This window comes from Dryobates pubescens, chromosome 8 (genome assembly GCF_014839835.1).
Source record: "Dryobates pubescens isolate bDryPub1 chromosome 8, bDryPub1.pri, whole genome shotgun sequence".
Classification (NCBI taxonomy): Eukaryota; Metazoa; Chordata; class Aves; order Piciformes; family Picidae; genus Dryobates; species Dryobates pubescens.
This window is the reverse complement of record NC_071619.1, coordinates 4,190,575-4,203,189: the sequence shown is the minus strand read 5'-3', so window position 1 is coordinate 4,203,189 and position 12,615 is coordinate 4,190,575. Positions and strand designations below refer to the sequence as shown.

General features: G+C 41.9%; 1 protein-coding gene across 1 annotated transcript in view; it reads right to left on the bottom strand.

Annotated features, from left to right (window-relative positions):
- Nucleotides 1-12,615, bottom strand: part of SHTN1 (shootin 1) — a 72,553-nt gene that overhangs the window by 50,002 nt on the left and 9,936 nt on the right. The window contains exons 2-3 of the mRNA XM_054163634.1: nucleotides 12,207-12,259; nucleotides 3,647-3,707 (exon numbers count right to left, since the gene is read on the bottom strand). Of these exons, the coding sequence (XP_054019609.1) occupies nucleotides 3,647-3,707; nucleotides 12,207-12,259 (114 nt within the window). The remainder of the gene's footprint in view (nucleotides 1-3,646; nucleotides 3,708-12,206; nucleotides 12,260-12,615) is intronic.

Genomic DNA, 12,615 nt, shown 5'->3' with positions numbered 1-12,615 from the left:
GCCTTCAAAGCTGTCTGAAGCAGCTTGATGGAAAGTCAACACTGCCTGAACTGTCACAATTTGAGCAATCTCAGTTGAACAACCCAACTTCTGTATTACTGCATGGCTGTTGTCCAAACTGTTTCTTACTGGAAGTCTCTCTGTGTTTTGAGTATGCCCTAAAATAAGCACCATGGTCTCACAACCTACCCTCACAGTCCACAACAGATTCAGACACCAGCACGCACAGACACATTCTTCCATGAGACCAGAGCTGAGAGCAAGCTGTTTGATTGCATCTGGAATCTATGGTTGTGCTACTACATTTGATGCCACAGCTGGAAGAGCAAGAGACACATCTGTCCTTTGCCTGTTCCTGCAGAGGGTACACATCACTGTGACAGAGAGAGGCAATATCCTTAGAGTGACCAAAAGGCTATGGAACAAATCTTTTTCAACACAGGATATTAATGAGTTAGAGGGAATTTTAAAGCGCAGATATTTTGGCTTGCAATTGACCTCAACTTCCAGTAGTAGGTAGATGCTTTTCCAGTGTTCAAAGTCTTCTTCTAAGAGACAGTTTCAAGTTGCACAGGGGAGCAAAGCAGAAAACCCAATAGTTTCGCATTTCTCAGGCAAGCAACTTGCTCACTGATGCAACTCCTCCTTGGCTCCTGGCACCCTTATCCATTCCAAGTGGCAGCCTGGAACCTAATTCTGCAAGTCATTTCATGACACAGATTCCTTCTCAGCCTGGTGAGAAGATAAGCATTAAAACCTCGGGATTTTATACCACTGGGTAGAAAATCCCACTTGCCCTCTTCTAAGACTTTTGCCTAAATATTGGAGAGAGAGACTTAAAAGCTCTTTGATATCCAGAGGTCATCTTAATGTCTACAAAACAGGGCTCTAGGATAGGAAAAAGAGGCCACTAACAAGTGTTATTTATGCAGCTCTATAGATACTTAGTCTGTATTAACTAACATTTTAAATAATAGCATAGGAAATGAGCAATACCTTGCAGTTTGCTGCCAAAGCAGTAGCTGCAGGAAACAAGTTCTACAATACATGAGCAGACAAAAAACCAAAACAAGGCAGAGTATTGGAAAAATCTTGGTCAAAAAACTGTATTATAGAAGCCTTCTAACAGCAAAGCAACCACAGCTCTTTCTTGGGTTGTCTTTATTTCAATCTTTTCTGACTTTGGAGAAGTTATCTGCTCCAAGAGTGCCCCACCAGCTACCAGCTGCTACCTTTAATTTGAGAGAGGAAAAGCTCCAGGTCCATCTCTCTTCTGGTTTTATTCTGGGAATTTGGAGTAATAAAATGCTCTGGGAAAGGCGAGGGAGCAGCAGAGATACAGAGCTGCTCCCATTTTACAGACAGGAATCTAACAGCCTCAAGCAAGGCTAAAGTTAGGAAACAAGGATTGGGCTCACATGACAGAACTAGGGATTACTCTTGGTTCATTGAAACTTAATTAACCTGCAATTATGATTAACTCGGGGGGGGGGGGAGCAAAAAAAAAAAAATCTCTTTCTAAATTAAATACAAAAATATATTATTTCCTAAGTCTGTCCAAAGTTCTTATTATGTCAATATTAAAATTCATAAAGCAGCACTAAGTGGCCTGAAACATCTCTAACCTTGACAGTTTTTTTTCAGGGGTAATAATAATCCGCAGCAAATGCAGGCCAACCAAAAACCACTTAACTAATTAGTAGTTGCAGTCACCGAGAAAACATGAATCAACACTGTTATTACAAGTGGCACATTTGAGTGGCATCTAATTATGACTTGATGAGCACGATACTTGCATTATCAACATTACTACTGCATCCCATCAGGGACTAAAAGCCGCTGATGGCATTGACTGCGAGAAACTCCCACTCAATGGTACTGCAGCACCCAACAATCTCCTTGGCAGGGGCACCCTCACTAAATGACATGTTAAGCGTAATTACTGGTAGACATTGTAAATAAACAGGATTGGAAGTGAAAATTGTACCAAGTGCATAAGACACAATCTGACACATTGGAAGTGGCAGCCTTAATTGAGAGTTTCTTTGACTGCTCAAGATCATTTCAACTGCATTTCTCGGAGGACAGTGATTATAACTGTGGAGACAGACGGCATAATGGTATCAGCACTGCTGACAGAGCAGTGAATTAAATTGTATCTGCTGTTGTGTGAAAGCCTTGATGAGAGGTACAGATCCTTAGTGGTCTTATCATTATAACACAATGGTCATGTTGTCATCAACCTTGCTGGCTCCAATTGAAAAGAAATGATTGTGTGTTGAAGCTTTCCCCCCCACCACCACCTTCTATCTCTTGTGCTCAATAGAACCAATTTTCAGAGAGCTATGAAATCACGCAATAGGGCCTAAAATGCAGCTGCTTGGCATACAAACGGGGCCCCATTAAACTGGAATCACACACAATATGTGTTTATGCCAGGAGAACAAATAGAAGCTGAGTACAGGCCAAGTTTATTCACAGACACAAAGCCAATGTAGCTCTTCATCAATATAATTGCCTTTTATATTGTCGTTTAAATAATGGGCTCTATTATTGCCTTAAAATCCTAATATTCCTGGCATTTTATCACTATGTTTACAAGGTATGTCCTTTAAAAATGTGAAAGGAAGATAAAAGAAACCTATAAAAATTTTACAACAGCAAATATTACTTCAAATTTTAAGTCTTAACTACTTGACATTTTCTGCCACGCTCTGGTGTTCCTCGTACCGTAACAAAAACAAAGCGGGCTGCAGGTTTCTTCCAGAGGAATTAAGAGTTCTTAGAGAACATTCTTGCCTCACTAAACAGTTCTCTCCAATCATTTAAGGCAGTAGATGACTCCTGTGTATTTTAGGTTATTCTCCGTAACTGCATCATAAGAACAAGTATAAAATGGAAGTGAGCAAATTCCTCTGTTGGCAGAGCCACGCAGAATTATGGACCTTGTGATTTCCTTCTCCTGCACAAACTTCATCCACACACATTTCTGATGCTTCGTGGTGCAGCTCACCGTACTGGCACAAACCAGACATAACAGACCGCAATCCTATTGTAATTGTCTCATCTAAGGAGCTATTCCACTAGAATACTTCCACTCCCATTAGATGCGCTTTGTTGCTTCCAGACACCATACAGTTTCAATAGAAGCATTACCATAAAAGTGTAAAACTGAATATTGATGTCCTCCCAGCCCAGATAAGACAGAGCTTGCTCTAGAAATTACCAAGAGATAGCAGTTCATCCTAAAACCCTCTATTGGTCTGTTTATGCTTAAAGTAATTTTACTCCTTCTTCATCAACAAGTTACAACTGTAATAATAATTAGCAAATCTCAGCAATGGGGCCAAATCCAAAAGTCACTTGCAGAACCCAGGTGAGATACAGCCTCATTTTCAACACTTTGCACCTTAAGAATGGCTCTCCGTGTCAGAGAGCATCAACGCTGTGCCAGCACTTAGCCTGACAATGGTCAAAGTCTCACCAGAAGAGCGCCCTACAACAGGATTTCAAATGAGAAACAGCAAGCGGACCTGAATCTTACCGTTCTAACAGCTCTCCAGAGTACACAGAGTGATGTTCACAATTCTCTATACCAAGAAGGAAAAAAATAAAAATAAAAATCCCACTAATATTATCAACTTACTTTTCTGGAACTCCTCCAGTTTTTTGACAGCCTCATCTCGTTCTTGCTTGATTTTGTCACACTGTAGCAGAAGAGAAAATTGAAACGAAAAACTGATCCCAGTTATTTAATTAGCAGTCAGTCACAACACGCAAAAGCAACAAAGATCAGTTGCCAGCACAATAACCTACAGAAGCCTATCAAAGCAATTTTATTTTTTTTTGTTCTCAGTCATGCAAGTTTGACAGAAATTATGCATAAAAAAATTCACCACCCAGAGCATTTCCTAACCAAAGCGACAAGCGGTACTTGAGTTTAGATTCTAATTCAAAGCCACTCTGAAAATACTTTAGAAGAGCCACATTATCCAAAAGTGAGGTAAACAGTCACCCATGCTGCACACAACAGTCACAGCAGTATTTTGGACATAAAGAATGTGTTTTAAATCTAGCTTCTTTAAGAGAAATAGAAAAGAGGCCCACGTTTCTCTATCTACCGTGTGCAAGGAAAACCTCAAAACCAATAAAGGGTGATGTGCTGCTCAGTTTTGTAACATCATGAGCAAAGCTTCAGCCCTGAAGCAGGGAGGATGCCCAGTTTCATACTTTGAGGATTTCCCATCACCCCAATTCCATTAACTCTGGGGTTAATGCTAACACTACACAGGGTCACAATCACCGATCTTACGATGGAAAGGTTTCTTCAAAGAGAGCGAATGAAGCAAATGTTAAATGGACTTCTGTAAGAAAACCCCTTCTGTAAGCAGAAGAAAGAACTCAAAGAAATGAGTAAACTTCACAAGAGAGACAGTCAGTGATTAACCACACTGTGAAAAACACATGACCCAGGGGGAAGTAGGGCTGGCACAAACCAAGCCTTACACACACGGTGTACCAGACATCCTTCCTCACATGTGGCTGTGCACATTCACAGCAATAAATCACCACAAGACCATGAGTTAACTTCTGGAAGATATGTGATTGAGCTCCTTACAATGTAACTGCAATTACAAGGATATTGGTCACTGGAACAGAGCTGGGAAAAGACCTTGAAATGCTTTTGCTCAATTTTCAGTTTTTCCACATGAGGACCCACTCTGAGTCAGCTGGAAAAGGAGCCTGCTGTTCAGTAACAAGTAGGGAGAGAACCCAAATCAAAGGCAGCCAAGTTCAAGACAGCCTTTCTATCAGCTCCAGGGGACCTTGGACGAGGCCCAAAGAAGGATCTGCTCTTGGGCATGGAGAGGATGCCATTAGTGTCACCTCAGGGGCAGCCTCCACACAGGCCTTGGAAGCCACTGCTGATAGCTAACTGTGGGAGAAAAAGCAGTCTCTCTTCTCCTGGCACTGGGGTGATGGGGAAAAGGACAGCAGCTGAGCAGGGAAAACAGGTCAGTCACCAGCTGCTGTAAAAGGTCTGTGAAACAAGGCAGAGCAGCAGAAGGAGCAAGCGGCACTGGACAAGGACTTACCATTTCACCTAGACCTGTTAACAAAGAAGCTATTTAGAGAACCTTGCACAGGAGAGGTGGGGAAAGAAAATAAATGAAAGAAAGAAAAAAAATCAGTGCATGTGTCTTGATCCTTTCTGCCCACCCTCTCAGTTTCCTCAGTAAAAATTTACCTTACCTTACTGGCAGAAATGCAGTCTGAGAACAGAAGGCAGCAAAAGACACAGAAAGAAAGTATTTCTGATTGCTCCTGCAGACCAGAGCTCTGCTGCCAAAGGGGAATCAGAGTGAGGTGGCGCCTCTTTGAACAAGAGACACACTGTAACCACACTGGCATATTTCTCCCACGGATTTTTCTGTATGCTGTAAGCTTTCAACCCACTACAAGTTAAATGAACGAGCACTTTTACTGCTCAGTTTAAAAACCAGGAAGAATAGCATTTTAAGGATCTGATCTGTTGCCTGTGGAAGTCAACAGGACACTTCCCTACCGATGGAAGCCTAAATGCAGGGGATTTCCTAACCCAAAGGCAGGGAAAAAACTCCTTAGGAAATCCTTCAGCAACACACTGTAAGGTGTAACAGCTTTCCCTGTGTAGCAAAAGGGGAAGTTCAAAGGGGGAAGTGATGTTCCACTTCACCTTGAGCGCTATTTGTGGAGAGCGCTCCATTTGGACCACGGCAAGCCGGCGACTCTCCTAACTGCCACATGCTTCTCTGCACAATCAGGGTCTGCAGAGCCATTCCTGCTTCCAGTTGTAGCTTGCTGAATATTTTCTTTTTGCTGCTACTGTGCTTCAGAATGAAAGCAGGAAGCAAAGGAGAGGGGGAGACTGTTGCCTCTGCTGAAATGATCAATGGAAAGCGCTTTGCCTTCTGTGTTGCAATCGGAACCATGCAAGGAGAGCTGTTATAAATCCTACCAAAAAAAATCCCCAAACTAGTTTAGCTAAGAAACAGAGAAAGTTGAGATTGCCTTTAACTACTTGTACTGTTTCAAACTGAAAAGTTAAGGAAACAAAATATTGACTGAAGCAATTAAGCCCCATAACAAAAGCAGTGTCAGCCCTTACACTTACATTACCTTTAAAACAGGAAAGATGAAAAATAACAAAGTTTAGAAACGTTAGCTGCTCTCAAAATGCTACACAGCAGCCTTCAAACCTCACAGCCACCTCACTTTTCAAAAAAGCAACTTGTGGCATACACAGTGGGATTGTTAAATGAAAAGAATATTGAAAATCCTGAATGCTGAAAGGCAAATAGCGCAACATCGCTATAGAATCCACTGTTCACTTTTCACATTCAAGCACATGCAACTGCTAAGGAGAAACAGTTTTCAAGTGTTTACTAAGTCTCCTCTTGTCAGTTTTTTAACAGATAGCTCTATACTCAAGCACTCTCAAATGAAAAAATAAATAAATAAAGGGAAAATCAGCAACTCCTGGGTTGTCAGTCATACTTCTGCTCTTAACTTTGTAGTGCTGAAAGTTCCAGCTTCTCTGCTGGGGAAAATAAGCATATATACCATTTTGCACACTGTATTTTTAATCTGATATTTACAGGACCATTACCTCAATAAAAACCCAAAGGTAATAGCCAATAGAATAGAACAGAACAGAACAAACCAGGTTGGAAGAGACCTTCAAGATCGTGTCCTGAACTAGCTATAGGAGTTCTATTCTATTATCTCAATAAAAACCCAAAGGTAATAGCCAATACTCCCATTCCAGTCCTGAACTAGCTATAGGAGTCAATAACAACTACTTGGCAATGAAACAACAGCTGTGTTTCTAGAAACAAATTAACATTTCAGTTTCCATAATTTATTTCGTGAAAAACTCCTCCCAAATCTCCATATTTGCAGAAGGAAATTCAGGAGCTTCAGGACACAAGATATGAGGCAGTACTTTAATTTCTACCATGAGGAACTGTTACACTGATTACTTACAAGTAAACTGTTTAAGTGTCAAAAATCAGTGTTCAAACCAACTACTGCATACACAGCAAGGTGAAGAGCAGTACAAGAACTTGGTCTGTACTTGAGCTAGCACAATACCAGGAGAGTGCCATTAGAGGAACCTGAAACTGCAACATCATGTTGGGAAGTTGATGCACACCATCACCTGGAAGCCTGTAAACAGTCTCCACACACCCACTCCCACCAGCCCAAAGACTCTCTGCCCCTAATTCCAGAGAGGCCTGGGTTGCTTGTCTATTCTCTTCTAACAGGCTTTTTTTTGCCAAGTATTTTGCACATAAGCTCCTACTGACTTCAGTAAAGGGCCTTCAAAGGGCAAAAACAAGGAGGAGATTGTTCAGTACAGATATTAAGATGCAAGAAGTTCACATAGTAGCATATAGTCAATTAAGCCATTGCTATACAAAACAAGATTCATTCTTCACCATTTACACAGATAGTGAAATTTATGTAGATATAATGCTAAATTGAGTTTGGTACAGTGCTCAAAAGTATCCTATGGCATTTGCTATCCTCTAGTTAGAGAAGGAATGAGCATGTCACCAAGGCAGAATTCCCACTCCATTGCCATTTGGTGGCAAAACATATAAACCGTTCTATATGTGTGCTTTAACACATGGATGAAGTATCAGAGATACAGCATTACACTGACTGTTTTGGAGAGCTGCCTTGCCTTTCCCCCATCCCCCCTTGCTACTGGCAGCATGACAAAACTGTCAAAACCAGTGCTCAGAGTCATTTCTGCCTGATTAGCAAGCACTCAAATATTTATTCATGATCTGACTCTTAATATGTCAGTACTGCACATTAAGTTATCTACGTTTGTGAACGTTAGCTATCTACTTTTGGGGGACTGGCATGTTCAGTTGGCTGCTTCAATGAAAAGGATGATCTAAGAGAAGTAATCTGCCAATGTCATTTTTGCCCCAGTTTCTGGAAATACTTTAAAATGCTAATAAGAAAATTGCCTGCTCCAGTTTTGTCAGAGACCCTGCCAGAGGTCTCTGAATTGGCAGTTTAGAAAGGCAATGAGGAGGAGACACCGCAGATCAAAGATCTTGTATTTTGCTCCTGAATTTTCATGATTATTAGCATCCTTTTCAGCAGCAGTGCTTTGAGCAAATTAACCATATACAAAATTCCATTTACTTTCTAATCTTAAGAAGAAATAGGGAGCAAAAAGCATAAATTTTCAGAAATTAAAACTACTCTTATTTGAAGCTTGCTGCCCATTATCCACCAGGTTCTCTGTTTCTAATATAAACGAGGATCATTTCGCCATCACACAGCTCATCTGTCAGAGCCATACAAGTGTAGTGGTGACTCCAATTCCACCAAGTGTGCCAAATGCACATCCATCCAGACTGCTATCTAACCCCATGTCTTCTAAAAAAGATATTAATGTTCTCTTCCCTTCCTTCCACTGATGCAATTCTGTGACCACAGTTGATACAGAGGAAGCCATCTGCTTACACTCATACTGACAGACAGTGGCAGAAACTGGAAGAGAGTCACCCACAACTTCACAGACCCACAGTCAGAGACAGGTTGTGGCAATGCTTCCTCCAGTATCAGGTTTGATCCCACAAAGCATAAACTAAGATATAAAGTTAGAGATGCTAATGAGCTTTCAGGATTATGCAGCCCTGCAATAACATATGGAATAATTTCTTCCAGTATCAGCATTGTAAGCAAACAGAACCATCCACTCTGTATTAGCAGATTCTTTCTTAGGCTCTTAGGGCCTCACACTTAACTACTTGAGCCCAAGCACTTAGACAATTAAGCAGACTGCTTACACAAGCACACCAATTCTTGGATGGAGAATACTTGCATAGCAGCTGAAAATCCTCCACCCCAAGCACGTGTTCAAGTAGTGTGCCAGACTGGGAATGTAATCCCCACATGCTCAGAGGATTTTCAGTTGTTATGCAACCATTCTGAAAAATATCATGCCAACCTTCAGAAGAAACACACAGGAGTAGCCAGTGACATGCAATTATAGGAGAGAGGTCTTGTGAGAGAGGAGTGAGGAAGAAAGAAGAGCAGAATGAAAGAAACAAGCTCAGAACATCTCGGTTCATCTCAACTTTGGCAATAAAACTTCTCACTGGAATTCCCTTTGAAAAAAAAATCTAAATAAAAATGCAGCTCAAGAAAACCTTTCTCATCACTCTCGCCCCCAAAAAGAAAGCTTTGTTGAAGAAACACGAAGATAGTAGGACTTAGGTTCAGCAAAAAGCTGGGGAGCCCAGTTTTAACACAGTGGACAGTCCCAGTGTGGCAATCCTCAGATGTGATGGAAGCCAACAATCAGCACAGGCTTGAAAGGAACAGGACAGATTCAAGGAAGAGAGCTGTGAAGAGCAGAACACACTGAAAACACATGCAGCCTGCAAGCAGTTTGAAGACTGTGGAGGCATAACACATGCCCTCACATTTCTTCTCTGATGCTGTCAGAGACAGGACACTGGGCTAGATGGACTCATTGTTTAACTACATTTCATTCTCCTCTTCTTCTGAGCACTAGGAGAAAAACTTCCACAGCCTTCCAAATAGCAAAAGAAAGAGGACCATTTTCCTGGGATATCTGAGGCTTTCATGCAGGACAGCAAGAAGAGTCAAAAAAGGCAAGGAGGGACTGAAGCAGAACCTCTGCTGAAGCACAATACAAAGATAAGCTTCAAATTCTCTTTAATAATGAGAAAAAACAGTTAAGGACAAGGTCTTCCCAATATAGCCTTGCATTGCAATATTTTGTAACAAGTGGACTAAAAATGACTCTTCAGAAATTACTTTTAAAAAGGCTAAATTAAACCTACATGCCTTGGCAGCTAACAGGGATTGGAAAACTAACATAACATGTTTCCTGCATCCTAAGCTCACTAGTACTGGAGAAAGGAGATTATTCTTTTTCCATTTACAATCTAGCATAGCACTGACTTCTCTGCCTACCTCACTACCTAGAACTGGTAGGAAGCTTTTAGTGGCCACAGTTTCTTCTGACAGATATCTGCTAAAAACCTTTTGCACATTGTTGTGGATTTATGCATCACAACGCTGCCACCAAATCTGAGCTCCCTCACAGGAAGCAGTTCTGTTAACTGAACCAGAGTCCTTGGTGGAAAGAGAGACTTTACCAAATGTGCTTAGTTTTACTACTAGAAAGACAGTTCAGCATAATTACAATGAATAATCTAGAAAGTGGTCATTATTTCTTACTCCAGTATCTCTGAACATTAAAAACAATTCAGCCAGCAGTAATATATGAGGTCTGGCACATACATGCAAAGCTTATTTTCAACGTGTACAGGCACACAGATTTCACATCTGTTTTATGCTGCAGTATCACTGTGCAAGTTGAGGTATAGCATCTTGCTCTCCTGTTAAAAACTGGGGGGGTTGTTTTTGTTTTTTATTTTAGGAAGGCAGGGAAAAGTCTTTAAATACCTTCTTCAGAAACCATATTGAGGAGAAGGGGAGAAAGAAGGGGAGAAAGAAGGGGAGAAAGAAGGGGAGAAAGAAGGGGAGAAAGAAGGGGAGAAAGAAGGGGAGAAAGAAGGGGAGAAAGAAGGGGAGAAAGAAGGGGAGAAAGAAGGGGAGAAAGAAGGGGAGAAAGAAGGGGAGAAAGAAGGGGAGAAAGAAGGGGAGAAAGAAGGGGAGAAAGAAGGGGAGAAAGAAGGGGAGAAAGAAGGGGAGAAAGAAGGGGAGAAAGAAGGGGAGAAAGAAGGGGAGAAAGAAGGGGAGAAAGAAGGGGAGAAAGAAGGGGAGAAAGAAGGGGAGAAAGAAGGGGAGAAAGAAGGGAGAAAGAAGGGGAGAAAGAAGGGGAGAAAGAAGGGGAGAAAGAAGGGGAGAAAGAAGGGGAGAAAGAAGGGGAGAAAGAAGGGGAGAAAGAAGGGGAGAAAGAAGGGGAGAAAGAAGGGGAGAAAGAAGGGGAGAAAGAAGGGGAGAAAGAAGGGGAGAAAGAAGGGGAGAAAGAAGGGGAGAAAGAAGGGGAGAAAGAAGGGGAGAAAGAAGGGGAGAAAGAAGGGGAGAAAGAAGGGGAGAAAGAAGGGGAGAAAGAAGGGGAGAAAGAAGGGGAGAAAGAAGGGGAGAAAGAAGGGGAGAAAGAAGGGGAGAAAGAAGGGGAGAAAGAAGGGGAGAAAGAAGGGGAGAAAGAAGGGGAGAAAGAAGGGGAGAAAGAAGGGGAGAAAGAAGGGGAGAAAGAAGGGGAGAAAGAAGGGGAGAAAGAAGGGGAGAAAGAAGGGGAGAAGGGGAGAAAGAAGGGGAGAAGGGGAGAAAGAAGGGGAGAAGGGGAGAAAGAAGGGGAGAAGGGGAGAAAGAAGGGGAGAAGGGGAGAAAGAAGGGGAGAAGGGGAGAAAGAAGGGGAGAAGGGGAGAAAGAAGGGGAGAAGGGGAGAAAGAAGGGGAGAAGGGGAGAAAGAAGGGGAGAAGGGGAGAAAGAAGGGGAGAAGGGGAGAAAGAAGGGGAGAAGGGGAGAAAGAAGGGGAGAAGGGGAGAAAGAAGGGGAGAAGGGGAGAAAGAAGGGGAGAAGGGGAGAAAGAAGGGGAGAAGGGGAGAAAGAAGGGGAGAAGGGGAGAAAGAAGGGGAGAAGGGGAGAAAGAAGGGGAGAAGGGGAGAAAGAAGGGGAGAAGGGGAGAAAGAAGGGGAGAAGGGGAGAAAGAAGGGGAGAAGGGGAGAAAGAAGGGGAGAAGGGGAGAAAGAAGGGGAGAAGGGGAGAAAGAAGGGGAGAAGGGGAGAAAGAAGGGGAGAAGGGGAGAAGGGGAGAAAGAGAAGACCTACATTCAGGAAGACCCACTGTGCAAAACAAGTTGTAATAAAACAAGGTTTAAATCCAAAAGAAACACATTTTCCTAAGAATATATAAACACCTGAGGTGCTCTGTGCTCATACAGGCAAATTAGCTACAGGAGCAATCATTCTTTTAAAACACAACAATATATTTATGGCAACTTTTCTGGAGTGGGAGAGCTAAAATAGCTGTTAAGAGTTGCATTCATTGCACCTCAATACACACAGGTACAAGTAATACTTCTTATTTGTAAGTAATCAGCTGAACTCACAAACACAGACAACCATCTGCCATGGCCAGGAAGTTCTTCTGATATTTAGCATTTTATCATTAAAAAAAAAGGATCAATAGACACCAACCTCTTCTTTTGTTTTCTTATTTTCTGCTCTGAGTTCTTCATATTCACCAATTGCTAGGCAAGGAGAACAAAAAACAAAAGAAAAAAAGTTAGTGTTGCAGCCCCTTCTTCATCCACATTTCATTGCATTAATTTTAAAGCTCTTTGGGCTATCTACACAGAACTGTTAAATTACATGGGTCATAAGCTTCATTAATAGCCTAGAGATGAACTGGGTACCCTTCTAGAAGTGAAATAATTGGAAAGTGTCTGAAAAAAGATGGTGGCTCCCCAAACAATCAATTTTTGATCAATGGAGAGTTAAACAACCCTGTTGACTGAGTTGAAAAATTACAATGTGAAATGCACTGGCTTGCAGTCACCATTTTAAACCCACACTGGCTCAGGTTACAGATCAATGTTAGAAAGCA